Source organism: Paroedura picta, chromosome 5, assembly GCF_049243985.1.
Source record: "Paroedura picta isolate Pp20150507F chromosome 5, Ppicta_v3.0, whole genome shotgun sequence".
Classification (NCBI taxonomy): domain Eukaryota; kingdom Metazoa; phylum Chordata; class Lepidosauria; order Squamata; family Gekkonidae; genus Paroedura; species Paroedura picta.
Window position 1 is genome coordinate 127491268 of NC_135373.1, and position 27807 is coordinate 127519074.

The window sequence follows — 27807 nt, forward strand, 5'->3', positions numbered from 1 at the left end:
GCTGGTGGTATATAGAATGCCTCTGATATTGTATAGTCCACAATATCGCCACTGATTATTTTTGCTTGAAATATTATAGTACCTTTCCCTTCATCCTTTATTTTCTGATCATCCACTGAATACATAGATTCAGAGCATTCCTTAAACGAGCTAAACAGTCTTTTGTCATTAAAGGTAAAGGTAAAGGTAAAGGTAAAGGTAAAGGTAAAGGTAAAGGTAAAGGTAAAGGTAAAGGTAAAGGTAAAGGTATCCCCTGTGCAAGCACTGGGTCATGTCTGACCCTGGGGGTGATGCCCTCCAGCATTTTCATGGCAGACTCAATACGGGGTGGTTTGCCAGTGCCTTCCCCAGTCATTACCATTTACCCCCGACCCGATTTTACCGACCTGGAAGGATGGAAGGCTGAGTCAACCTTGAGCCGGCTGCTGGGATCGAACTCCCAGCCTCATGGGCAGAGCTTTCAGACCACATGTCAGCTGCTTTATCACTCTGCGCCACAAGAGGCTCTCTTTTGTCATTAGCCAACACAAATTCTGATCCGGAATCCAAACACCAACTTAATTCAGTTTCAAAAACAGAACTGTTCCTTCCAGTTCCGCACAGCCGATTCACAGACAGAGATAATATGTGCCCTTTTTTTCCCTATTTGTTCTTTTCAGCTTTAAGAGCTTTATGCAAAATGCGGCCCTAAACATTTGAATCTGGCTGCTCTTTGTTTTTCTGCATTAAATAACTCCTGCAGCCATTACGTTTGTGATCCAGTTTACGACAATGGTAACAATCTCTTTCTTATTTAGCAACATTTTTATATCACTTTAAGGCAGATATTCAAGAGCATATTGAACAGTTAATTTATCAATGCACATCAAATGGTGTATGCGGCCTTCATATTTCTTAGGTAGAGATGCAAGTATAACATTATTAAGTCATCTTTAAGATCATGTCCACTTTCCTGAAGCCTGTCTGCATATTCCAAAGGCAGGTTTAAATATTTATGTAAGTCTTGTCCCTCCAAGTTTTGTGGTCAAGAACTTTACATAGAGAAGCCTTTGGGACATTACAGAATTAGACTGATATTGTCCACAACTCTTTGGCTGTTTTCACAGTTAAGTGGAGTCTTGTCTCAGAATCTTGCAATTATTCGGAGAGCTGCCTAATTATCCATTTTAAACTGTTCATATTCTTGGGCTTTCTCATTTTCTTCAAGGTATATAATCTAGACCTTGCATTCCCAATGCATTTAACCCTTTAAATCCCCAACTAATGTACTTAGAAGCACTTAGTGGGGAGAGATTGCATTGCATAGGTTATCTTGGGAACCCATCCACCTACTTTCCTGTTTGTAGCAGGCACCAGCGCATCTCTCTTCTTGCTCTCTCCCATTTTGGCTGGCCTGCATTGTGCAAAGGGTTGGACTAGATGACCTACACTCAGTGGGGGCTCATAGTTGCTTAGCAATTCCAGTGCAAAAATGCAATCTGTCTTCTTCGCAAAAAAAGGCTCAGGACGATCTCCAAAAGGAAAAATGCAAAAATTACTTTTGCAAAGAAAAAAGCTTCCTCTTACTCTGTCCTAGTTTTGACTTCACTGCCAGATCTGATAAAAAAATAAACTTACAGAGAAAAAAGCTTCTGGGCCAACATAACCTCATGTTGGCTATTTTGTTTGAAAGTAATATTAGTTAGCAGAGTTAATATTTAAATGAGGAGACCAGACGAGGGGAGTACTGAAGTATAAAAAAGACTATTTCACTAGGTTAACGGGGTAGGGGAAAGCTGGAAATAAAACAAAGAAATGCAAAGCTTCCTATAGCTCATAATGGAGCTGTACAGCTTAGATGTTACATGTTTGGAGTAAAAGATGGATCTCTCTCTCTCTCTCTCTCTCTCTCTCTCTCTCTCTCTCTCTCTCTCTCTCTCTGCTGACTCTTGCTAAACAGACAAAGGCTAACAGAAATTCCCTTGTTGGGGGTCACCCAAGTTGGAAGTTAAGCAGGGTGGCTACTAGGAAAGGAGACCACCAAAGAAGACCATGCCGAGGAAGGCCGTGGCCAACCATCTCTGCTTCCTACTTGCCCTGGAAGGCCCTTGATGTGGGTCACCGTGAGTTCACGGAATCGGACACATTCAATTCTTCCTCAGCATCATATCAATAGCCCTGCCCTGGCTGGCTCAGGCTTGCTGAATCTTGTCCGATCTTGGACACTTAAGCAGAGTTGGCCCTGGTCAGTATTTGGAGGAGAAACCACCACAGAAGTTCAGGGTTGCTATGCCAGACCCTGAAGAAGGAAGACAGGAGGGAATAGATGCTTTCAAATTATGGTGTTGGAGACGAAGGCTGCGAATCCCACGGACAGCCAAAGTTACCAACAAGACGGTTTTAGAGAGGAGCAAACCAACTGCTTTAGGATGCTTAGGGCTGATCCTGCGTTGAGCAGGGGGTTGGACTAGATGGCCTGTATGGCCCCTTCCAACTCTATGATTCTATGATTCTATGATTCTAACTAGGTCATTGGAAGGCAAGATATTATGGCTGAAGCTCACTTACTTTGGACACATCATGAGATCAAACTCGTTGGAGAAATCATTAATACTCGGCACGGTCAGCGGCAAAAGGGAACGTGGTCGCCAAAGGATCCGCTGGCTCGACACGATCAAAGCCGACACAGGGATGACCATGAACCAACTGAAAGAAGCAGTCAGAGACAGAGACGCATGGCAAAGACTTTCCTATAGAATCACCAAGGGTCGGACACGACTGAATGGATATTATTATCATCATCATACAAAGCCAAGCAACATAAGATCATCTCTGAATGCCCCTTCCCTTCAAAAACCCATGAGGCATCGTCGTCATTCGGTTATGACTTGAAATGTATTCATTTAAAATAAAGTTACACAGGTAACTTTGTACACCACCTAAATGCTCATGACTATCTCCTCATCTTAGGTTTAATTGCTCAGAACTTTGACTTCACCAGGAAATTTCTCCATGTTTCAGAGACCAAGAACTTTTAGTTACATGGAACGTACAGAAACTCCCTCAGGCAATACAGTTCCTGATCAAGGAGTGACTTTCCTATTTAGCAGTTCAGCAATGCTGGAAAATGCCACCCTAAGAGAATCTGAGAATCAGAAAGCAAAAAGTCTCTCTACGCAGAACTGGTAAGGTACAAGTTGGAGCTGGGGGGGGGGGGTAGGTGAGTATGATTTTGGTCACCTCTCCCCCAAAAAAAAAAATAGGATACTGTCAAGGTGGAAGGAATGGAACAACTTTAAAGCTGATGATAACAAAACTGAACTTGCTAGATGTTTTTAAGCAGCAGGTAAACCTAGAAGGAGACACAGTTTAAAAATTGTATTGAAATGTATCGTATTGCACACAAATGTATTATATTGCAGAAACAGAATGAGAACAAGTTTGGAACATGAAGGTAGGGGGAAAAAAAGATTTTGGGCTCAAAAAATCCTTATTTTCAATTGGAAGCTGTGCCAAATACATAGAAAAGAAGAAATGTGCAATAAGGAATGGACAGTAAAACATATTAGTTATGAAATTAGAAATTTAAATTTGAAATTTAAAATGCCTGAAGCAAGAAACATTATATTTTGTAGAGAAGATTTTGGAGATTTTAATGAAAAGGTGCTGGGGAGAAAAATTTCTTCCGATTTTATATTTGGTAGTTATCGTGATTTTTGATATCTATCTATCTATCTATCTATCTATCTATCTATCTATCTATCTATCTATCTATCTATCTATCTATCTATCTATCTATCTATCTATCTATCTATCTATCTATCTATCTATCTATCTATCTATCTATCTATCTATCTATCTATCTATCTATCTATCATCTATCTATCATCTATCTATCATCTATCTATCATCTATCTATCTATCTATCTATCTATCTATCTATCTATCTGTATACCGCCACTCCCTGACAGGTCTTGCGGTTCACATGATAAAACATTAAAATACAATAAAAACCCTGTAATTTGCCCTATCAAACAATAAAACAAGACAGCAATGGACTCTATATTCAACCGCTATATTCAACCTAACCCATCTTGTTCAGCCATGATTTGCTATGGAGCCCCTCCTTCCCTCTTTCTTTGGGTCCCTTTTTCTAAAGTAAACACTATTTAAAGGGGGAAAAGGAAATTGAGATATGTTTTTTTTAAATTTGTTGGCTCAGTCACCAGCCCAAGGGGAGGCTGAAAACTGTAAATCAGAAGGCAAAAGGACACTCAGGTTGGTGCTAAAAATGCTACTCGAGTTTTAGGATGGGTGTTGACCACAAGCAAGTTAGGGCTTTCAAAGTGTGCTCCAGCACTATGTGTGGGTGTGAACGTTGGACCATGAAGAAAGAGAATGGAGGCCTTTGAAATGTTAGGGCTACCGTAGACCACTGAAAAGATACCCATCTGGATTCTTGACCCAATCAAGTCTGAACCCACCCTGGAAGCTAGAATGACTCTGCTGATGCTCTCGAACTTTGGTCACATTATGAGAAGATGAGAGTCACCAGCACAAACAATCGTGTGAGGAAAAGAGGAAGATGGATCAGCCCAGTTGAGGAAGCCATGGCCCTCCCTTGCAAGACTTGGGCAAGGCTCCTTGCCTTTGCAATCTCAGGCAAGTTACGTGGGGTCTGATTGGTCGTGTGCCAAGGCCGGGTCACCAAAGCGAACTGGTGATCCAACCAATCGCATCCCATTCCACAAAGAGCCCATGACTGTGAGGGCTGCTGGATAATCATTGCTTAGAAATTTCATTTCTCCAGGACATTTCTCCATGTTCTAGAATCAAGATGTTACGATAGTGCTCAAAGGCACCAAGAATAACTGAAGCTCATTAAATTGGGAACAGAAAGAAATTTCCTCGTGACACAAAACTCCCATTCAGTGAACTTTACAGAATAGATGGCTGTGAATATCTTGGGTATTTAGACAGTAACAAGACCTGCCAGGGTGACATTCATAGAACCATAGAGTTGGAAGGGACCTCCAGGGCCATCTAGTCCAACCCCCTGCACAATGCAGGAATTTACAGATACCTGTCCACCCACGGTGACCCCCATTTCATGCCCAAGTGATCCCCCCACCCAAAAAAATCTCCAAAATCCAGCCTGACTGGAGGAAATTCACCTCCCATCCCACAGTAGCAATCAGCAATTCCCTGGGGATGCCAGGAAGGGCCACAAGAGACAAGCCCTGGCACATCCCTTCCTGCCCACCCACTCACCATCTGCCTAAGATAAAATCAGCCTTTCTGTCAGATGACTATCCAGCCTCTGCTTAAAAACTTCCAGAGAAGGAGAACCCACCACCTCCCAAGGAAGCCTGTTCCACTCAGATACCGCTCCTTGGTTATAAGGTCCTCCTTCCATTTATTAACTCATTGGTAATACAAATGATGAGATTTTAAGGAGCGCTATTCTGAGTTTTGTCAAGTAGCAGGACTACATTGCTTAGACAGGTGAGATCCAGCTGAGAATCCTGAGTGATTCTGGACCCTGCCCTTCCAGGAAGACCTTGGTAAGGTAAGAATAGGAAGACCTTGGTAAGGTAAGAATAATTGGTGGGGGACCATCTAGGATGATAATGCGTTGAAAAGAGGGAATCCTATGCCCAGCTGCAGAAAAAGCTGAGTGGGCATAGACCAGGGGTCCCCAACATGTCTGCAGACACCTTACCTGGCACCTGCCCAAGTGCTTTTGAAAGTAGGTGGGGCCTTTGCACGGCAAGGCTTCTGATTGGCTATTGTAGATTTGATTGGCTGTGCAGATTTTTAAAACCGTTGCTTTGGCAGCAGCAGCCACTACAGCACAAGGATCTTCAGTGTGTGACTGAAGGTAAGCGGCAGCAGCTCTTTTGTGCTTGCCCTCGCCTCCTAGAGCAGCCATTTTGTGGCTGAGCTTAGCATATTGTGGCAGATTTCCAAAGATGGCTGCAAGCTCAAGAAGATCGGAGACCCCAGTAGAGACTAGAGCTGCTTCCCTGTGGGATGAGATCCAGCATCCTCCTAGCTGAGAGTTCTGTTTCAGCTGCCGGCAGGGAAATGAATCTCACAATTAGGAGGATATCAGATCCAGGGCCAGTGGCACACCCAGCTGCCATTGCAGGACCGCCAGACCAGTAAGGCTGTAACATGTAACTGACTGGGAAGAAACAGGCTGCTCCTGTGTCTAATCAGCATATCTAATTCTCAACACGGTCCCGTCTGTGGATGCATAAATCTAGAGTGGGGCCATGAACAGACTGGAGAGCAGGGGGGGGGAAGAACTAGAATAAAACGTGCATGGGGGAGAAAACCCCCCTCCCAAAAAACAACAACAACAACAAAAACATTAGAAACCGTTCTTTCCAGGAAGGGGAAGAGGAAATAGTTTGGGAGGGAGAAATCTGGGGATCCTGCGTGTTCCTGGCTGCTCTTCTCTCCTCTGGTTCAGTCACATTCTCCTCACGTGTGTTCTCTTCCCAGGGGAAACCAAAAACGGGACTCATGGTGCCCTTCAGCCTCACCTTTCATGGCTTCCTTGTTGTCTGCCTGTTCCTGAAAGGTGAGTGCAGAGGTGACCTTCAGGTTGGGAGGGAGTGGCTCGCTGAAGGTCAGCTCCCCAGGGCGATGGATAGGGGAAGGCTGCGGCTTTCATTCCTGGCGTGAAGAGTTTTCTAGAGACATCCTACTAGTGAAAATCAGGTGCTGAGATACCTAGGCTCAGGTAAGCAGGATCAGCCCTTCTTAATATTTGGAAGGGGGCCCAGCAAGGAATCCAGGGTCACTCTGCAGGGTCAGGAAACCCCCTCTGGACGCCTCTTGCCCAGAAAACCCTACCAGGAGGTGGGGAGAGGAAGAGGAGTCACCTGAATTCAGCTGTGACCTGATGGTAAGACCAAGAAGTCCAGCCTCAGCTCTCTGAAGCAGGGCCTTCGGACATGACTGCAGCAGCAAGATGGGTTCGTAAAGGAGCAGGTGGTCCTTCAGGTGGTCCCGAGCCACAAGGGCTTTCAAGGACAGCACCAGCATCTTGGATTGTGGGTGGGAATGCAGTGTAGACCCAGTGTAGACGGGCCCAGACGGAAGGAACAGGGCCTTGACAAGCCCGTTTAGTCAACACCTGGCTGCAGAATTCGGCATAAATTGAAGCCTGTGAACACTTCTCAGGGGTAGCCCCACATAGAGAACATTGCAGTGATCTAGATGCCCCCAGCGGCTTGCTCTTTTCTGTGCAGGAAAAGGTTGCGGCTGGCTAACCAGTCAAAGCTGGTAAAACACAACAAACGGTTGAAAGCTTCCGTTCCCAGAGTCACCTGGGTGTTGGAAATAGGCACACTCCTGGGGACGCAGCAAGATGAAAATCTCTCTGTGCCAAAATGGGTGTTGCCCATCTTACCACTGAAGATGCCAGCCACGGTTACTGGTGAAAGGTCAGGGCCTAAAATTGCCAGATCACAGCCACATGGCCTGTGCCCAAGAGCCCAAGACCCAGGGGAGCGTCCACCTTCTTGGGACGCCAGTTCCCTCTGACCTGGCCGGGAGGTTCAGCCGGGGGATTCTAAGCAGAAAGCTAAGAACAGATCCAAGGCAGTCCTGCTTCAGCCAAAGCATCATTCATGTGTGGAATTCCCTGCTGCAGGAAGGGGCCGTGGCTGCAGGTTGCCAAATCCCAGCTAGGAAACTCATGAGAGATTTGGGGATACAGCCTGAGGGGAACAGGGACCTCAGTGGGGTTCAAAGCCAGAGAGTCCACCCTGCAAAGCATCTCTTTTCTCCAGGGGAACTGAGCTTGGTAATCTGGAGAGGAGCTGTAATTCCTCCTGAGGGCCCCTGGGTTTTGCCCACTGCAGGACACAGAGTGTTGGCTTGGATGGGCCACTAGCCTGACCCAACAGGGCTTCCCTTCTGTTCTTATGTGTGGGGCAGGCAACTGTGTGGGGGTTCTGGAGTTCTGGCCTTGTTGGTGTACCTCCTGAGGGCACCTGGGTTTTGCCCACTGTGTGGCCCAGAGTGTGGGCCTGGAGGGGCCACTGGCCTGACCCAACATGGCTTCCCTTCTGTTCTTATGACCGAAGGGCTGTCTCCCTCTAACCCGGCCTCTAACAGGGATCGTCTTCTCCCCAACTCCATGCAGAAGCCAAATCTTGCCAGAAGGACTGGACGTTCTACAAAGGTCACTGCTATGGCCTCTTCAACGAGAAGCTGATGTGGTCAGATGCACAGGTGAGAAGTCTGTCTCAGGACAAAACCGAGGGCAGGGCGAGATCCATGGTGGTGGGGTTGGGAAGGGAGCTCTCCATTTGCTGTGGTGCGGAACAGCTTGCCAACGAGCTCGGCCTGCAAGTTGCTCATTGTAGCTCATGCTGGCAACCCGAAACTCACAACGGGCCAAGAGCTCCCTGCTGTTTCCCCACCCTCATGTTTCCCCACCCTCATGGGTTTGCCAGCATTGAGTTGGGGAATTCCTGGAGTGTTGGAAGAGGAAGAGGAAGAGGAAGAGGAAGAGTAAGAGTTGATGGAATGAAATTAGTTCAAAAGGAATTCCATCTCAACCTCCGGAAGAAGTTCCTGACAGTCAGAGCGGTTCCTCAGTGGAACAGGCTTCCTCGGGAGGTGGTGGGTTCTCCATCTTTGGAGATTTCTATACAGAGGCTGGAAAGCCATCTGACTGAGAGGCTGATTTTGGGAAGGCTCAAGGGGGTGGCAGGTGACAGGGGATGAGCGAGAGGGTTGTGAGTGTCCTGCATAGTGCAGGGGGTTGGACTAGATGACCCGGGAGGTCCCTTCCAACTCTAGGATTCCATGAGGACAGGCTTGTCTGCATCATCCAGGCTAGGGCAAGAGAGGAACTGAGGTGGCTGGCCATTCTCTGCCTTTCCGTGGCCACCCTGGACGTCCTGGGTAGTCTCCCATCCAGTGACTCCTCCGACCAGACCCTGCTTAACCTCCGAGATGTAACGGGAACAGGCTAGGCTGGGCGCTGCAGGACAGGACCTGCCTGGCAGATTGACTCCGAAAGTGTGTCGCACACATTTCAGGCAGGGACTTGAGCCATGTCCTTCCCGCCGTCCCCTCATGAAGCATCCAGCTCTCCTGCCTGGGAAATAAAATAGGCATTTTTCTTGATCAACGTTTAGCGTGAATGCCGTAACCTGGGGGGTAGCCTGGCCTCCATCCACTTCCCGGAAGAAATGAGTCATCTTTCCCAGTACATTCGCAAATTCATCCAAGGATATGAGAACATCTGGATCGGAATGATGTCGCCCCATAACGTAAGTTTAGAACCCAAGGCCTTTTCATCCCAGCCGCCCCAGTCCCCGTCCCCAGTGCAGACCGACCGCCTCCCTCTCTCCTGGCAGGATCAACAGTGGCAGTGGGCGGACCACACCCCCATCACCTACCTGCCCTGGGACGACGGAGAACCAAACAACTTCTTATTTCTTGAGAACTGTGTCGAGTTGCTATACAAGAAAGGTAAGAGCCACGGGAGCCACAAAAGGGGGGCACGTGGCAGTGCGAGAACCTGCGGGCACGCCGGGAATTTAATGAGCAGAAGGTTTAGAACCGATAAAAGGAAGTGCATCGTCATCCCTAGAGACGTTGACCTGTGGGATTCACCGCGGCAGGAAGTCGTGGCAGCTACCTGCGTAGACAGCTTCAAGAGGAGATTGGAGAGTCATGGGGCAGAGCTTCACCAGTGGCTGTAAGGCACAAGATATAGAGGAAATGCTGTGTCTTGGGCAGTGAAGGTCTATATACTTGGAGCTTGGCGAGCCACAGTGGGAGGGCTTCTGAAGTTCTGGCCCTGCTGGTGGAACTCCTGAGGGCACCTGGTTCTTGGCCACTGTGTGACACAGAGTGTTGGACTGGAGGGGCCACTGGCCTGACCCAACATGGCTTCTCTGATGTTCTTATGTCTGGAGCAGGGATGCTCTGTCTTCTTGGTGCTTGGGGGTCCACAGTGGGAGGGCTCCTGGAGTTCTGGCCCTGCTGGTGGACTTCCTGAAGGCACCTGGTTTTTGGCTACTGTGTGACACAGAGAATTGGACTGAAGGGTCCAGAGGCCTGATCCATCATGGCTTCTCTTATGTTCTTATGTGACACAGAGTGTTGGACTGGAGGGGCCACTGGCCTGACCCAACAGGGCTTCTCTGATGCTCTTACGTTCTTACTGGGTGACTGAAGGAGAAGCCATCTTCTCATAGTTTTTGCCATCAAATCAAACCCATCCCCTTGAACTGGTATGGCCACACCCCTTGGCCATGCCATGCCTGTATCCTTCAGTCTCTCAGTAGGGCCTCATTAGGCATCACACAAGCCATGATTTGTGCCAGCTCCTTTTCCGTCTTCAGCCCTGTCAGCTGGAGGGCAGAGAGCAGTCAACTATATGTGCCTAGGGAGCCTTCTACCCTCCCGGTTGAGACCCTCTTAGACCCTGCTTGAAAGGATTCCTTTGCTGCAGGGCAAGTGGAGGGGGAGGGCGGCGATTTGGGTCTGCGCCCGAAGAAGCAAATTTTGGTGCGGAAACGGACAAAAAAGCCAGCCCTTTAAAAATGCAAATCCAAAAGACATCGCTAGTGCAGAAACAGTCAAAGTGTAAAACTGGAAGAAATGACCCGGCCTTGTGTTTTTAATTGCTTTGCAGATTACACCCGTTTGAACGATAATAACTGTAGGAGAAAGCAGCCTTATGTCTGCGAACAACGGGCGACTTAAGGAGAGCGGGGAACAGGGATGCAGCACAGACAGGAATGGGCCGGACAGTTTGAGACGCCGCTGCTTCTCCTGGTCTCCCCCCCTGGTCTCTCCCCCTGGATTAGCCCCCCACCTTTGACAGCAGGGGCGTGAAACTCATTTCCCAGGGAGGGAATGTCTGGGAATGGGGAGGAGGGTGAAATGTTACTGCTGCCAAACCCAGGAGCTCTCCGGCATTTTCCCCTTGAAAACTGCCAATCAACACTTAATCTTTCAAAAACATATTAAGGGTGGGGAGAGATGTTTCCTCAGAAAGCCCTTTCTCTGGGGTTCCCAACTACCTGGTGGGGCCTGGAGATCACCTACTTTTAGAATCATCTCCAAGCTACAGAGAGCAGTTCCCCTGGAGGGCCGAGTCCATGACATCATATCCCTGATGAGGTCCCTCCCCTCCATAAGCCCCACCCACCTCAGGCTCCGCCCCTAATATCTCCAAGTATTTTTAGCAATCTGCCTTTATCCCAGAAGCAAATTCAGTGCACAGAGATCGTCTCCATTGCAATTGGAAAGGGATTTTAAAGTGTTGCCAGGTCTTGATCCTGATCCAGCCCCCTTTTCAATCCCCAAACAAGGTTGCAAAGTTCCATGTGGCACCTGGGGAGCACCTGGAAGGACCACGGATCTCCACTTCCCCTTGGAGGGTAGACTCGAGGGCATCATCCCCTACTGAAGTTGAGGACATATTTTGCTGAAGTGCCCCCCCCCTCAGTCTTTGTCCTCCCTAGACTCCACCCCCAATATCTCCAGGAAATTCTCACCCCGGAGTTGGCACCCCTAGTGCCTAAAGCACTGGTGGGGCGGGCATACACACCGTGCTCTGTGGGCACCCGGAAAAGCATTGGAAGGGGGGGGCGATCTCTGTGCTATGAGCCCTTGTCCTAAAATGCAAAAGCCACTTAATGTGATCCACCTGCAAGTAACATTCATTTCCAGTGAGAAGGCAAAGGCATTTCAATAAACTGTCTCGCTTCCCAGGGCTCTCTGGACTCATCTCTGCCTGATTTTTCTCCAAGGATGCACCTTCATCCTTCCTAAGTGCTGCGCGTCTCAAGGTGCTGGTTGGAGAGCTCCAGAATGACCACTGCAGGTCTCCGCGTTACAGAGATCCCTGCAGAAAATGACTGTTCTGGAAGATGGATTGTATGGCATTTAGAGCCAACGCTGTGCAGTGCTTAGAGAGAGATGGATGGGTACGATTCCCTACTCCTCTTTCACATGCAGTGAGCCGGGTGACCTTGAGCGAGTCACAGTTCTCTTAGAGCTCTCTCAGCCTCAGCTACCTCACAGGGTGTCTATTGTGGGGTGAGGAAGAGAAAGATGTTTGAAAGCTGCTTTTGAAAGCTCCTTCAGGTAGTGAAAAGCAGAGTATAGAAAACCAGCTCTTCTCCTTCTGCATCATGATACTCCACTGTGGTCTCTCCGCACTCCCCAAGTTCCACTCTACAAATCTCTGGGAACTTTTCACCTTTTCCTTCTACAAGGGGCCATCAGACTCCTGTTTTTAAAAATGGGCTCAGAGCCCTGAAAGAATTCTATGGAATCTTTCATGCTGCGAACAGGATGCCTTTGTCAGGATGCCTTTGAATGAATTAGCCGATTGAAACGTATCTTGGGCTAAGGAGTGTGAACAATTATCCAAGAGAACTGCTAAATTTAGCTGATAGAACAGAGAGTCCCAAAAGGAGCCACCAAGAGGGGCACAGTGCCAATGGGTAACTGGACCAATATCCAACATGGCTGCCTAGGGAAGACTTTAATAAGGAGCTGAAGCACAGCTGTGTGTAGACTGGGGGCAAGCAGGTGGAAGTAGAGGTGCTTTTATACCCCGCTTTTCACAGGAGTCCCAAAAGGGCTTACAAATACTATTCCTCTCCCCACAACAGATCCCCTGTGAGGTAGGTGGGGCCAAGAGAGCTCTGAGAGAACTGCACTGAGAAAACAGGACTGTGACTGGCCCAATGTCACTCCTGTTGGAGGAGGAGTGGGGAATCAAAACCAGATCTCCATATTAGAATCCACCACTCTTATCCAGGCTGGCTTTCAAGATCTTACCCCGGAACCAACGGAAAGAGTAGGTGCCCTTACTGCGGATGGGTCGATCCTGCACGACACACAGACAGACGTCCTAAGTGGGGCTGCCTTCAGCACACAGGGAGGTGGGGCAGCTCCCAGGGCCCAGGGCTTCTGACCGGGCCCCCTCCAGCAGACTCCCGACTCGTTCCTCCCTGGTCCCTCTGCTCAGGCCACTGGCAAACTGGCTTCGTATTCCGTTCTTGTCCCTGGTTGCCAAGGGAATTTCTCCTGTCATTTTAGAAGGTCCCTTTTTAGCGTAATTTACTTTCCTGCTCAGACAAACTTTGTTCCGTTGGATTAACAAACCACTTTTGAGGGAAAGCAGGTTCTTCCATTTTTTGCCCCTTGGCTGCACTTCCACACCGCTGTTCTCTATAAAATATCCAGAGTACTTCCTAGAATGCTGTTTCCATCGTGCACAAGTTTACACTACGAATGTTTCCTCAGACTCTTTTTTGGAACACTCTAGATTGAGAGCTATAGTGCTAAGGCAGTATTGAGTGATATAGAGTGGGAGGGGCCAACCAGGCCACCTAGTCCCACCCACTGCGCAATGCAGGGTCAGCCTCAAGCATCCAGGAGAAGGATCTGTCCAGCCACTGCTTGAAGACGGCCAGTGAGGGGAGCTCCCCACCTCCTCAGGCAGCCCCTTCTGCTGCTGAACTAGACTCCTAGAATCCTAGAGTGGGAGGGGCCATGCAGGCCATCTAGTCCCACCCCCTGCTCAGTGCAGGATCAGCCTCCAGCACCAGGAGAAGGATCTGTCCAGCCACTGCTTGAAGACGGCCAGTGAGGGGGAGCTCCCCACCTCCTCAGGCAGCCCCTTCTGCTGCTGAACTAGACTCCTAGAATCCTAGAGTGGGAGGGGCCATGCAGGCCATCTAGTCCCACCCCCTGCTCAGTGCAGGATCAGCCTCCAGCATCCAGGAGAAGGATCTGTCCACCCACTGCTTGAAGACGGCCAGTGAGGGGGAGCTCTCCACCTCCTCAGGCAGCCCCTTCTGCTGCTGAACTAGACTCCCAGAATCCTAGAGTGGGAGGGGCCATGCAGGCCATCTAGTTCCGCCCCCTGCTCAGTGCAGGATCAGCCTCCAGCATCCAGGAGAAGGATCTGTCCAGCCGCTGCTTGGAGACGGCCAGTGAGGGGGAGCTCTCCACCTCCTCAGGCAGCCCCTTCTGCTGCTGAACTAGACTCCTAGAATCCTAGAGTGGGAAGGGGCCATGCAGGCCATCTAGTCCCGCCCCCTGCTCAGTGCAGGATCAGCCTCCAGCATCCAGGAGAAGGATCTGTCCAGCCACTGCTTGAAGACGGCCAGGGAGGGGGAGTTCCCCACCTCCTTAGGCAGCCCATTCCACTGCTGAACTAGACTCCTAGAATCCTAGAGTAGGAAGGGGCCACACAGGCCATCCAGTCCCACCCCCTGCTCAATGCAGGATCAGCCTCAGGCATCCAGGAGAAGGATCTGTCCAGCCACTGCTTGAAGACGGCCAGGGAGGGGGAGTTCCCCACCTCCTTAGGCAGCCCATTCCACTGCTGAACTAGACTCCTAGAATCCTAGAGTGGGAAGGGGCCACACAGGCCATCCAGTCCCACCCCCTGCTCAATGCAGGATCAGCCTCCAGCATCCAGGAGAAGGATCTGTCCAGCCGCTGCTTGGAGACGGCCAGTGAGGGGGAGCTCCCCACCTCCTTAGGCAGCCCCTTCCACTGCTGAACTAGACTCCCAGAATCCTAGAGTGGGAGGGGCCATCCAGGTCACCTAGTCCCACCCACTGCGCAATGCAGGGTCAGCCTGAAGCATCCAGGAGAAGGGTCTGTCCAGCCGCTGCTTGAAGACCTCCAGTGAGGGGGAGCTCCCCACCTCCTGAGGCAGCCCCTTCCACTGCTGAACTAGACTCCTAGAATCCTAGAGTGGGAAGGGTCCACGAAGGCCATCTAGTCTCACCCCCTGCTCAAAGCAGGATCAGCCCAGAGCATCCTAAAGCATCCAAGAAAAATGTGTCTCCAACCTTTGCTTGAAGATGGCCAGTGGGGGGGAGCTCCCCACCTCCTTAGGCAGCCCGTTCCACTGCTGAACTAGACCCATAGAATCCTTGAGTGGTAAGGGGTCCTGCAGGCCATCTAGTCCACCCCCTGCTCAGGGCAGGATCAGCCTCAAGCATCCAGGAGAAGGATCTGTCCAGCCACTGCTTGAAGACGTCCAGTGAGGGGGAGCTCCCCACCTCCTGAGGCAGCCCCTTCCCCTGCTGTACTAGACCCATAGAATCCTAGAGTGGGAAGGGGCCACCCCGGCCATCTAGTCCCACCCCCTGCTCAGTGCAGGATCAGCCTCCAGCATCCAGGAGAAGGATCTGTCCAGCCACTGCTTGAAGACGGCCAGTGAGGGGGAGCTCCCCACCTCCTGAGGCAGCCCCTTCCACTGCTGAACTAGACTCCTAGAATCCTAGAGTGGGAAGGGGCCACAGAGGCCATCTAGTCCCACCCCCTGCTCAGTGCAGGATCAGCCTCCAGCATCCAGGAGAAGGATCTGTCCATCCGCTGCTTGAAGACGGCCAGTGAGGGGGAGCTCCCCACCTCCTCAGGCAGCCCCTTCCGCTGCTGAACTAGACTCAGAGAATCCCAGAATGGGTTAGGGTTAGGGAAGGGGCTATCCTGGCCATCTAGACTAGATGACCCTGGAGGTGCCTTCCAGCTCTGTGATTCTATGATTCTCCATATACACATGCATATTTTGTTCCATTATCCATCACTGTGAGAATATATCTTGGTTTTCCAGCAGATGGTGTCAGTGGACTGATCTGGTCAACATGGAATTTCTCCTGAGGCTTTTATTCCTTGTTCTGAGAGTTCGCATTATTGCTGCACATGGAAGGTCTTTTTTCCCTTTTCTTTCAGGCAGATTTCATAGCCATTCCTGGACATTTCACACCCCATAGTCTTATCGCCAACATCACACAGAGACTTCTTAACAGAATCGAAGTTTCTATTGCCCGGTTTCTATTCCTGCAAATGTCCTTGTTCACATCAGGTAGTATTTGCTGATCTTTCTGATCAGTCTTTCGTCTCAGCATTGAAAAAATAAAGGTCTCCTCTTTCTGTAGGTTTAAATGCCTAAGCTACAATAGAATCCTAAAAAAGCCTTTCATGTGACATTCAAAACCCTTTCTTGCAAGTCTTTTTACGGAGGTCTCATTTAATTTCGCTGGTGGTATATAGAATGCCTCTGATATTGTATAGTCCACAATATCGCCACTGATTATTTTTGCTTGAAATATTATAGTACCTTTCCCTTCATCCTTTATTTTCTGATCATCCACTGAATACATAGATTCAGAGCATTCCTTAAACGAGCTAAACAGTCTTTTGTCATTAAAGGTAAAGGTAAAGGTAAAGGTAAAGGTAAAGGTAAAGGTAAAGGTAAAGGTAAAGGTAAAGGTAAAGGTAAAGGTAAAGGTATCCCCTGTGCAAGCACTGGGTCATGTCTGACCCTGGGGGTGATGCCCTCCAGCATTTTCATGGCAGACTCAATACGGGGTGGTTTGCCAGTGCCTTCCCCAGTCATTACCATTTACCCCCGACCCGATTTTACCGACCTGGAAGGATGGAAGGCTGAGTCAACCTTGAGCCGGCTGCTGGGATCGAACTCCCAGCCTCATGGGCAGAGCTTTCAGACCACATGTCAGCTGCTTTACCACTCTGCGCCACAAGAGGCTCTCTTTTGTCATTAGCCAACACAAATTCTGATCCGGAATCCAAACACCAACTTAATTCAGTTTCAAAAACAGAACTGTTCCTTCCAGTTCCGCACAGCCGATTCACAGACAGAGATAATATGTGCCCTTTTTTTCCCTATTTGTTCTTTTCAGCTTTAAGAGCTTTATGCAAAATGCGGCCCTAAACATTTGAATCTGGCTGCTCTTTGTTTTTCTGCATTAAATAACTCCTGCAGCCATTACGTTTGTGATCCAGTTTACGACAATGGTAACAATCTCTTTCTTATTTAGCAACATTTTTATATCACTTTAAGGCAGATATTCAAGAGCATATCGAACAGTTAATTTATCAATGCACATCAAATGGTGTATGCGGCCTTCATATTTCTTAGGTAGAGATGCAAGTATAACATTATTAAGTCATCTTTAAGATCATGTCCACTTTCCTGAAGCCTGTCTGCATATTCCAAAGGCAGGTTTAAATATTTATGTAAGTCTTGTCCCTCCAAGTTTTGTGGTCAAGAACTTTACATAGAGAAGCCTTTGGGACATTACAGAATTAGACTGATATCTTTCTTCAAATTTTGTCCACAACTCTTTGGCTGTTTTCACAGTTAAGTGGAGTCTTGTCTCAGAATCTTGCAATTATTCGGAGAGCTGCCTAATTATCCATTTTAAACTGTTCATATTCTTGGGCTTTCTCATTTTCTTCAAGGTATATAATCTAGACCTTGCATTCCCAATGCATTTAACCCTTTAAATCCCCAACTAATGTACTTAGAAGCACTTAGTGGGGAGAGATTGCATTGCATAGGTTATCTTGGGAACCCATCCACCTACTTTCCTGTTTGTAGCAGGCACCAGCGCATCTCTCTTCTTGCTCTCTCCCATTTTGGCTGGCCTGCATTGTGCAAAGGGTTGGACTAGATGACCTACACTCAGTGGGGGCTCATAGTTGCTTAGCAATTCCAGTGCAAAAATGCAATCTGTCTTCTTCGCAAAAAAAGGCTCAGGACGATCTCCAAAAGGAAAAATGCAAAAATTACTTTTGCAAAGAAAAAAGCTTCCTCTTACTCTGTCCTAGTTTTGACTTCACTGCCAGATCTGATAAAAAAATAAACTTACAGAGAAAAAAGCTTCTGGGCCAACATAACCTCATGTTGGCTATTTTGTTTGAAAGTAATATTAGTTAGCAGAGTTAATATTTAAATGAGGAGACCAGACGAGGGGAGTACTGAAGTATAAAAAAGACTATTTCACTAGGTTAACGGGGTAGGGGAAAGCTGGAAATAAAACAAAGAAATGCAAAGCTTCCTATAGCTCATAATGGAGCTGTACAGCTTAGATGTTACATGTTTGGAGTAAAAGATGGATCTCTCTCTCTCTCTCTCTCTCTCTCTCTCTCTCTCTCTCTCTCTCTCTCTCTCTCTCTGCTGACTCTTGCTAAACAGACAAAGGCTAACAGAAATTCCCTTGTTGGGGGTCACCCAAGTTGGAAGTTAAGCAGGGTGGCTACTAGGAAAGGAGACCACCAAAGAAGACCATGCCGAGGAAGGCCGTGGCCAACCATCTCTGCTTCCTACTTGCCCTGGAAGGCCCTTGATGTGGGTCACCGTGAGTTCACGGAATCGGACACATTCAATTCTTCCTCAGCATCATATCAATAGCCCTGCCCTGGCTGGCTCAGGCTTGCTGAATCTTGTCCGATCTTGGACACTTAAGCAGAGTTGGCCCTGGTCAGTATTTGGATGAGAAACCACCACAGAAGTTCAGGGTTGCTATGCCAGACCCTGAAGAAGGAAGACAGGAGGGAATAGATGCTTTCAAATTATGGTGTTGGAGACGAAGGCTGCGAATCCCACGGACAGCCGAAGTTACCAACAAGACGGTTTTAGAGAGGAGCAAACCAACTGCTTTAGGATGCTTAGGGCTGATCCTGCGTTGAGCAGGGGGTTGGACTAGATGGCCTGTATGGCCCCTTCCAACTCTAGGATTCTATGATTCTATGATTCTAACTAGGTCATTGGAAGGCAAGATATTACGGCTGAAGCTCGCTTACTTTGGACACATCATGAGATCAAACTCGTTGGAGAAATCATTAATACTCGGCACGGTCAGCGGCAAAAGGGAACGTGGTCGCCAAAGGATCCGCTGGCTCGACACGATCAAAGCCGACCCAGGGATGAGCATGAGCCAACCGAAAGAAGCAGTCAGAGACAGGGGCGCATGGCAGAGACTTTCCTATAGAATCGCCGAGGGTCGGACACGACTGAATGGATATTATTATCATCATCATACAAAGCCAAGCAACATAAGATCATCTCTGAATGCCCCTTTCCTTCAAAAACCCATGAGGCATCATCGTCATTCGGTTATGACTTGAAATGTATTCATTTAAAATAAAGTTACACAGGTAACTTTGTACACCACCTAAATGCTCATGACTATCTCCTCATCTTAGGTTTAATTGCTCAGAACTTTGACTTCACCAGGAAATTTCTCCATGTTTCAGAGACCAAGAACTTTTAGTTACATGGAACGTACAGAAACTCCCTCAGGCAATACAGTTCCTGATCAAGGAGTGACTTTCCTATTTAGCAGTTCAGCAATGCTGGAAAATGCCACCCTAAGAGAATCTGAGAATCAGAAAGCAAAAAGTCTCTCTACGCAGAACTGGTAAGGTACAAGTTGGAGCTGGGGGGGGGGGGGTAGGTGAGTATGATTTTGGTCACCTCTCAAAAAAAAAAAAATAGGATACTGTTAAGGTAGAAAGAATGGAACAACTTTAAAGCTGATGATAACAAAACTGAACTTGCTAGATGTTTTTAAGCAGCAGGTCAACCTAGAAGGAGACACAGTTTAAAAATTGTATTGAAATGTATTGTATTGCACACAAATGTATTATATTGCAGAAACAGAATGAGAACAAGTTTGGAACATGAAGGTGGGGGGGAAAAAAGATTTTGGGCTCAAAAAATCCTTATTTTCAATTGGAAGCTGTGCCAAATACATAGAAAAGAAGAAATGTGCAATAAGGAATGGACAGTAAAACATATTAGTTATGAAATTAGAAATTTAAATTTGAAATTTAAAATGCCTGAAGCAAGAAACATTATATTTTGTAGAGAAGATTTTGGAGATTTTAATGAAAAGGTGCTGGGGAGAAAAATTTCTTCCGATTTTATATTTGGTAGTTATCGTGATTTTTGATATCTATCTATCTATCTATCTATCTATCTATCTATCTATCTATCTATCTATCTATCTATCTATCTATCTATCTATCTATCTATCTATCTATCTATCTATCTATCTATCTATCTATCTATCTATCTATCTATCTATCTATCTATCTATCTCTATCTATCTATCTATCTATCTATCTATCTATCTATCTATCTATCTATCTATCTATCTATCTATCTATCTATCTATCTATCTATCTATCTATCTATCTATCTCTATCTATCTATCTATCTATCTATCTATCTATCTATCTATCTATCTATCTGTATACCGCCACTCCCTGACAGGTCTTGCGGTTCACATGATAAAACATTAAAATACAATAAAAACCCTGTAATTTGCCCTATCAAACAATAAAACAAGACAGCAATGGACTCTATATTCAACCTCTATATTCAACCTAACCCATCTTGTTCAGCCATGATTTGCTATGGAGTCCCTCCTTCCCTCTTTCTTTGGGTCCCTTTTTCTAAAGTAAACACTATTTAAAGGGGGAAAAGGAAATTGAGATATGTTTTTTTTTAATTTGTTGGCTCAGTCACCAGACCAAGGGGAGGCTGAAAACTGTAAATCAGAAGGCAAAAGGACACTCAGGTTGGTGCTAAAAATGCTACTCGAGTTTTAGGATGGGTGTTGACCACAAGCAAGTTAGGGCTTTCAAAGTGTGCTCCAGTACTATGTGTGGGTGTGAACGTTGGACCATGAAGAAAGAGAATGGAGGCCTTTGAAATGTTAGGGCTACCGTAGACCACTGAAAAGATACCCATCTGGATTCTTGACCCAATCAAGTCTGAACCCACCCTGGAAGCTAGAATGACTCTGCTGATGCTCTCGAACTTTGGTCACATTATGAGAAGATGAGAGTCACCAGCACAAACAATCGTGTGAGGAAAAGAGGAAGATGGATCGGCCCAGTTGAGGAAGCCATGGCCCTCCCTTGCAAGACTTGGGCAAGGCTCCTTGCCTTTGCAATCTCAGGCAAGTTACGTGGGGTCTGATTGGTCGTGTGCCCAGGCCGGGTCACCAAAGCGAACTGGTGATCCAACCAATCGCATCCCATTCCACAAAGAGCCCATGACTGTGAGGGCTGCTGGATAATCATTGCTTAGAAATTTCATTTCTCCAGGACATTTCTCCATGTTCTAGAATTAAGAATAATTGGTGGGGGACCATCTAGGATGATAATGCGTTGAAAAGAGGGAATCCTATGCCCAGCTGCAGAAAAAGCTGAGTGGGCATAGACCAGGGGTCCCCAACATGTCTGCAGACACCTTACCTGGCACCTGCCCAAGTGCTTTTGAAAGTAGGTGGGGCCTTTGCATGGCAAGGCTTCTGATTGGCTATTGTAGATTTGATTGGCTGTGCAGATATTTAAAACCGTTGCTTTGGCAGCAGCAGCCACTACAGCACAAGGATCTTCAGTGTGTGACTGAAGGTAAGCGGCAGCAGCTCTTTTGTGCTTGGCCTCGCCTCCTAGAGCAGCCATTTTGTGGCTGAGCTTAGCATATTGTGGCAGATTTCCAAAGATGGCTGCAAGCTCAAGAAGATCGGAGACCCCAGTAGAGACTAGAGCTGCTTCCCTGTGGGATGAGATCCAGCGTCCTCCTAGCTGAGAGTTCTGTTTCAGCTGCCGGCAGGGAAATGAATCTCACAATTAGGAGGATATCAGATCCAGGACCAGTGGCACACCCAGCTGCCATTGCAGGACCGCCAGACCAGTAAGGCTGTAACATGTAACTGACTGGGAAGAAACAGGCTGCTCCTGTGTCTAATCAGCATATCTAATTCTCAACACGGTCCCGTCTGTGGATGCATAAATCTAGAGTGGGGCCATGAACAGACTGGAGAGCAGGGGGGGGGAAGAACTAGAATAAAACGTGCATGGGGGAGAAAAACCCCCTCCCAAAAAACAACAACAACAACAAAAACATTAGAAACCGTTCTTTCCAGGAAGGGGAAGAGGAAATAGTTTGGGAGGGAGAAATCTGGGGATCCTGCGTGTTCCTGGCTGCTCTTCTCTCCTCTGGTTCAGTCACATTCTCCTCACGTGTGTTCTCTTCCCAGGGGAAACCAAAAACGGGACTAATGGTGCCCTTCAGCCTCACCTTTCATGGCTTCCTTGTTGTCTGCCTGTTCCTGAAAGGTGAGTGCAGAGGTGACCTTCAGGTTGGGAGGGAGTGGCTCGCTGAAGGTCAGCTCCCCAGGGCGATGGATAGGGGAAGGCTGCGGCTTTCATTCCTGGCGTGAAGAGTTTTCTAGAGACATCCTACTAGTGAAAATCAGGTGCTGAGATACCTAGGCTCAGGTAAGCAGGATCAGCCCTTCTTAATATTTGGAAGGGGGCCCAGCAAGGAATCCAGGGTCACTCTGCAGGGTCAGGAAACCCCCTCTGGACGCCTCTTGGCCAGAAAACCCTACCAGGAGGTGGGGAGAGGAAGAGGAGTCACCTGAATTCAGCTGTGACCTGATGGTAAGACCAAGAAGTCCAGCCTCAGCTCTCTGAAGCAGGGCCTTCGGACATGACTGCAGCAGCAAGATGGGTTCGTAAAGGAGCAGGTGGTCCTTCAGGTGGTCCCGAGCCAGAAGGGCTTTCAAGGACAGCACCAGCATCTTGGATTGTGGGTGGGAATGCAGTGTAGACCCAGTGTAGACGGGCCCAGACGGAAGGAACAGGGCCTTGACAAGCCCGTTTAGTCAACACCTGGCTGCAGAATTCGGCATAAATTGAAGCCTGTGAACACTTCTCAGGGGTAGCCCCACATAGAGAACATTGCAGTGATCTAGATGCCCCCAGCGGCTTGCTCTTTTCTGTGCAGGAAAAGGTTGCGGCTGGCTAACCAGTCAAAGCTGGAAAAACACAACAAACGGTTGAAAGCTTCCGTTCCCAGAGTCACCTGGGTGTTGGAAATAGGCACACTCCTGGGGACGCAGCAAGATGAAAATCTCTCTGTGCCAAAATGGGTGTTGCCCATCTTACCACTGAAGATGCCAGCCACGGTTACTGGTGAAAGGTCAGGGCCTAAAATTGCCAGATCACAGCCACATGGCCTGGAACCCCCCCGGCCTGTGCCCAAGAGCCCAAGACCCAGGGGAGCGTCCACCTTCTTGGGACGCCAGTTCCCTCTGACCTAGCCGGAGGTTCAGCCGGGGGATTCTAAGCAGAAGGCTAAGAACAGATCCAAGGCAGTCCTGCTTCAGCCAAAGCGTCATTCATGTGTGGAATTCCCTGCTGCAGGAAGGGGCCGTGGCTGCAGGTTGCCAAATCCCAGCTAGGAAACTCATGAGAGATTTGGGGATACAGCCTGAGGGGAACAGGGACCTCAGTGGGGTTCAAAGCCAGAGAGTCCACCCTGCAAAGCATCTCTTTTCTCCAGGGGAACTGAGCTTGGTAATCTGGAGAGGAGCTGTAATTCCAGGGGAGCCTCAGGCCCCACCTGGAGCCTGGCATCCTTAGGTGGCTACAAGCAAAGTCAGCTTCAAGAGAGGACTTAATAAATGTATGGAGGAGATGTCCATTAGTGGCTAATAGCCACAAATTATAGATGGAACATTCTCTCTGAGACAGGGATGCTCTGTCTTGGTGCTTGGGGGGCCACAGTAGGAGGGTTTCTGCAATTGTGGCCCCTCTGGGGGACCTCCTGAGGGCCCCTGGGTTTTGCCCACTGCAGGACACAGAGTGTTGGCTTGGATGGGCCACTAGCCTGACCCAACAGGGCTTCCCTTCTGTTCTTATGACCGAAGGGCTGTCTCCCTCTAACCCGGCCTCTAACAGGGATCGTCTTCTCCGAACTCCATGCAGAAGCCAAATCTTGCCAGAAGGACTGGACGTTCTACAAAGGTCACTGCTATGGCCTCTTCAACAAGAAGCTGATGTGGTCAGATGCAGAGGTGAGAAGTCTGTCTCAGGACAAAACCGAGGGCAGGGCGAGATCCATGGTGGTGGGGTTGGGAAGGGAGCTCTCCATTTGCTGTGGTGCGGAACAGCTTGCCAACGAGCTCGGCCTGCAAGTTGCTCATTGTAGCTCATGCTGGCAACCCGAAACTCACAACGGGCCAAGAGCTCCCTGCTGTTTGCCCACCCTCATGTTTCCCCACCCTCATGGGTTTGCCAGCATTGAGTTGGGGAATTCCTGGAGTGTTGGAAGAGGAAGAGGAAGAGGAAGAGTAAGAGTTGATGGAATGAAATTAGTTCAAAAGGAATTCCATCTCAACCTCCGGAAGAAGTTCCTGACAGTCAGAGTGGTTCCTCAGTGGAACAGGCTTCCTCGGGAGGTGGTGGGTTCTCCATCTTTGGAGATTTCTATACAGAGGCTGGAAAGCCATCTGACTGAGAGGCTGATTTTGGGAAGGCTCAAGGGGGTGGCAGGTGACAGGGGATGAGCGAGAGGGTTGTGAGTGTCCTGCATAGTGCAGGGGGTTGGACTAGATGACCCGGGAGGTCCCTTCCAACTCTAGGATTCCATGAGGACAGGCTTGTCTGCATCATCCAGGCTAGGGCAAGAGAGGAACTGAGGTGGCTGGCCATTCTCTGCCTTTCCGTGGCCACCCTGGACGTCCTGGGTAGTCTCCCATCCAGTGACTCCTCCGGCCAGACCCTGCTTAACCTCCGAGATGTAACGGGAACAGGCTAGGCTGGGCGCTGCAGGACAGGACCTGCCTGGCAGATTGACTCCGAAAGTGTGTCGCACACATTTCAGGCAGGGACTTGAGCCATGTCCTTCCCGCCGTCCCCTCATGAAGCATCCAGCTCTCCTGCCTGGGAAATAAAATAGGCATTTTTCTTGATCAATGTTTAGTATGAATGCAGTAACCTGGGGGGTCACCTGGCCTCCATCCACTTCCCGGAAGAAATGAGTCATCTTTCCCAGTACATTCGAAAATTCATCAAAGGATATGAGAACGTCTGGATCGGAATGATGTCGCCCTATAACGTAAGTTTAGAACCCAAGGCCTTTTCGTCCCAGCCGCCCCAGTCCCCGTCCCCAGTGCAGACCGACCGCCTCCCTCTCTCCTGGCAGGATCAACAGTGGCAGTGGGTGGACCACACCCCCATCACCTACCTGCCCTGGGACGACGGAGAACCAAACAACTTCTTATTTCTTGAGAACTGTGTCGAGTTGCTATACAAGAAAGGTAAGAGCCACGGGAGCCACAAAAGGGGGGCACGTGGCAGTGCGAGAACCTGCGGGCACGCCGGGAATTTAATGAGCAGAAGGTTTAGAACCGATAAAAGGAAGTGCATCGTCATCCCTAGAGACGTTGATCTGTGGGATTCACCGCGGCAGGAAGTCGTGGCAGCTACCTGCGTAGACAGCTTCAAGAGGAGATTGGAGAGTCATGGGGCAGAGCTTCACCAGTGGCTGTAAGGCACAAGATATAGAGGAAATGCTGTGTCTTGGGCAGTGAAGGTCTATATACTTGGAGCTTGGCGAGCCACAGTGGGAGGGCTTCTGAAGTTCTGGCCCTGCTGGTGGAACTCCTGAGGGCACCTGGTTCTTGGCCACTGTGTGACACAGAGTGTTGGACTGGAGGGGCCACTGGCCTGACCCAACATGGCTTCTCTGATGTTCTTATGTCTGGAGCAGGGATGCTCTGTCTTCTTGGTGCTTGGGGGTCCACAGTGGGAGGGCTCCTGGAGTTCTGGCCCTGCTGGTGGACTTCCTGAAGGCACCTGGTTTTTGGCCACTGTGTGACACAGAGAATTGGACTGAAGGGTCCAGTGGCCTGATCCATCATGGCTTCTCTTATGTTCTTATGTGACACAGAGTGTTGGACTGGAGGGGCCACTGGCCTGACCAAACAGGGCTTCTCTGATGCTCTTACGTTCTTACTGGGTGACTGAAGGAGAAGCCATCTTCTCATAGTTTTTGCCATCAAATCAAACCCATCCCCTTGAACTGGTATGGCCACACCCCTTGGCCATGCCATGCCTGTATCCTTCAGTCTCTCAGTAGGGCCTCATTAGGCATCACACAAGCCATGATTTGTGCCAGCTCCTTTTCCGTCTTCAGCCCTGTCAGCTGGAGGGCAGAGAGCAGTCAACTATACGTGCCTAGGGAGCCTTCTACCCTCCCGGTTGAGACCCTCTTAGACCCTGCTTGAAAGGATTCCTTTGCTGCAGGGCAAGTGGAGGGGGAGGGCGGCGATTTGGGTCTGCGCCCGAAGAAGCAAATTTTGGTGCGGAAACGGACAAAAAAGCCAGCCCTTTAAAAATGCAAATCCAAAAGACATCGCTAGTGCAGAAACAGTCAAAGTGTAAAACTGGAAGAAATGACCCGGCCTTGTGTTTTTAATTGCTTTGCAGATTACACCCGTTTGAACGATAATAACTGTAGGAGAAAGCAGCCTTATGTCTGCGAACAACGGGCGACTTAAGGAGAGCGGGGAACAGGGATGCAGCACAGACAGGAATGGGCCGGACAGTTTGAGACGCCGCTGCTTCTCCTGGTCTCCCCCCCTGGTCTCTCCCCCTGGATTAGCCCCCCACCTTTGACAGCAGGGGCGTGAAACTCATTTCCCAGGGAGGGAATGTCTGGGAATGGGGAGGAGGGTGAAATGTTACTGCTGCCAAACCCAGGAGCTCTCAGGCATGTTCCCCTTGAAAACTGCCAATCAACACTTAATCTTTCAAAAACATATTAAGGGTGGGGAGAGATGTTTCCTCAGAAAGCCCTTTCTCTGGGGTTCCCAACTACCTGGTGGGGCCTGGAGATCACCTACTTTTAGAATCATCTCCAAGCTACAGAGAGCAGTTCCCCTGGAGGGCGGAGTCCATGACATCATATCCCTGATGAGGTCCCTCCCCTCCATACGCCCCACCCACCTCAGGCTCCGCCCCTAATATCTCCAAGTATTTTTAGCAATCTGCCTTTATCCCAGAAGCAAATTCAGTGCACAGAGATCGTCTCCATTGCAATTGGAAAGGGATTTTAAAGTGTTGCCAGGTCTTGATCCTGATCCAGCCCCCTTTTCAATCCCCAAACAAGGTTGCAAAGTTCCATGTGGCACCTGGGGAGCACCTGGAAGGACCACGGATCTCCACTTCCCCTTGGAGGGTAGACTCGAGGGCATCATCCCCTACTGAAGTTGAGGACATATTTTGCTGAAGTGCCCCCCCCCCTCAGTCTTTGTCCTCCCTAGACTCCACCCCCAATATCTCCAGGAAATTCTCACCCCGGAGTTGGCACCCCTAGTGCCTAAAGCACTGGTGGGGCGGGCATACACACCGTGCTCTGTGGGCACCCGGAAAAGCATTGGAAGGGGGGGGGGGCGATCTCTGTGCTATGAGCCCTTGTCCTAAAATGCAAAAGCCACTTAATGTGATCCACCTGCAAGTAACATTCATTTCCAGTGAGAAGGCAAAGGCATTTCAATAAACTGTCTCGCTTCCCAGGGCTCTCTGGACTCATCTCTGCCTGATTTTTCTCCAAGGATGCACCTTCATCCTTCCTAAGTGCTGCGCGTCTCAAGGTGCTGGTTGGAGAGCTCCAGAATTACCACTGCAGGTCTCCGCGTTACAGAGATCCCTGCAGAAAATGACTGTTCTGGAAGATGGATTGTATGGCATTTAGAGCCAACGCTGTGCAGTGCTTAGAGAGAGATGGATGGGTACGATTCCCTACTCCTTTTTCACATGCAGTGAGCCGGGTGACCTTGAGCGAGTCACAGTTCTCTTAGAGCTCTCTCAGCCTCAGCTACCTCACAGGGTGTCTATTGTGGGGTGAGGAAGAGAAAGATGTTTGAAAGCTGCTTTTGAAAGCTCCTTCAGGTAGTGAAAAGCAGAGTATAGAAAACCAGCTCTTCTCCTTCTGCATCATGATACTCCACTATGGTCTCTCCGCACTCCCCAAGTTCCACTCTACAAATCTCTGGGAACTTTTCACCTTTTCCTTCTACAAGGGGCCATCAGACTCCTGTTTTTAAAAATGGGCTCAGAGCCCTGAAAGAATTCTATGGAATCTTTCATGCTGCGAACAGGGCCTGTCAGGATGCCTTTGAATGAATTTGCCGATTG

General features: G+C 48.8%; 2 protein-coding genes across 6 annotated transcripts; both read left to right on the forward strand.

Moving 5' to 3' along the window:
- The first annotated feature begins 3061 nt into the window (after positions 1-3061).
- Positions 3062-11735, forward strand: LOC143838725 (C-type lectin lectoxin-Thr1-like). The gene is made up of 6 exons (XM_077340515.1): positions 3062-3164; positions 6490-6568; positions 8141-8229; positions 9144-9278; positions 9366-9480; positions 10652-11735. Exons 2-6 carry the CDS (start codon positions 6511-6513, stop codon positions 10720-10722), a joined length of 468 nt encoding a protein of 155 aa, XP_077196630.1. The 5' UTR covers positions 3062-3164; positions 6490-6510; the 3' UTR covers positions 10723-11735.
- LOC143838719 (C-type lectin lectoxin-Thr1-like) lies at positions 5171-27183 on the forward strand. 5 transcript variants are annotated; one of them, XM_077340502.1, is made up of 6 exons: positions 5171-5548; positions 21858-21936; positions 23593-23681; positions 24590-24724; positions 24812-24926; positions 26098-27183. In XM_077340502.1, the coding sequence occupies exons 2-6, from the start codon at positions 21879-21881 to the stop codon at positions 26166-26168; spliced, it is 468 nt and encodes a 155-aa protein (XP_077196617.1). In that variant the 5' UTR covers positions 5171-5548; positions 21858-21878; the 3' UTR covers positions 26169-27183. The 5 variants fall into 5 exon arrangements, with proteins under 5 accessions (XP_077196617.1, XP_077196615.1, XP_077196616.1 ...); XM_077340500.1 differs by lacking the exon at positions 5171-5548 and adding an exon at positions 19073-19223 and having other exon boundaries at positions 23566-23681; XM_077340501.1 differs by lacking the exon at positions 5171-5548 and adding an exon at positions 19073-19223.
- Positions 27184-27807: the final 624 nt, after the last annotated feature.

Coding starts and splice junctions, on each gene's coding strand:
- LOC143838719 (XM_077340500.1), top strand. CDS start 21,879: ATGGTGCCCTTCAGCCTCACCTTTCATGGCTTCCTTGTTGTCTGCCTG. Junction 23,682..24,589: donor TGATGTGGTCAGATGCAGAG/GTGAGAAGTCTG, acceptor ATCAATGTTTAG/TATGAATGCAGTAACCTGGG. Junction 24,725..24,811: donor GAATGATGTCGCCCTATAAC/GTAAGTTTAGAA, acceptor CTCTCCTGGCAG/GATCAACAGTGGCAGTGGGT.
- LOC143838725 (XM_077340515.1), top strand. CDS start 6,511: ATGGTGCCCTTCAGCCTCACCTTTCATGGCTTCCTTGTTGTCTGCCTG. Junction 6,569..8,140: donor TGTCTGCCTGTTCCTGAAAG/GTGAGTGCAGAG, acceptor AACTCCATGCAG/AAGCCAAATCTTGCCAGAAG. Junction 9,279..9,365: donor GAATGATGTCGCCCCATAAC/GTAAGTTTAGAA, acceptor CTCTCCTGGCAG/GATCAACAGTGGCAGTGGGC.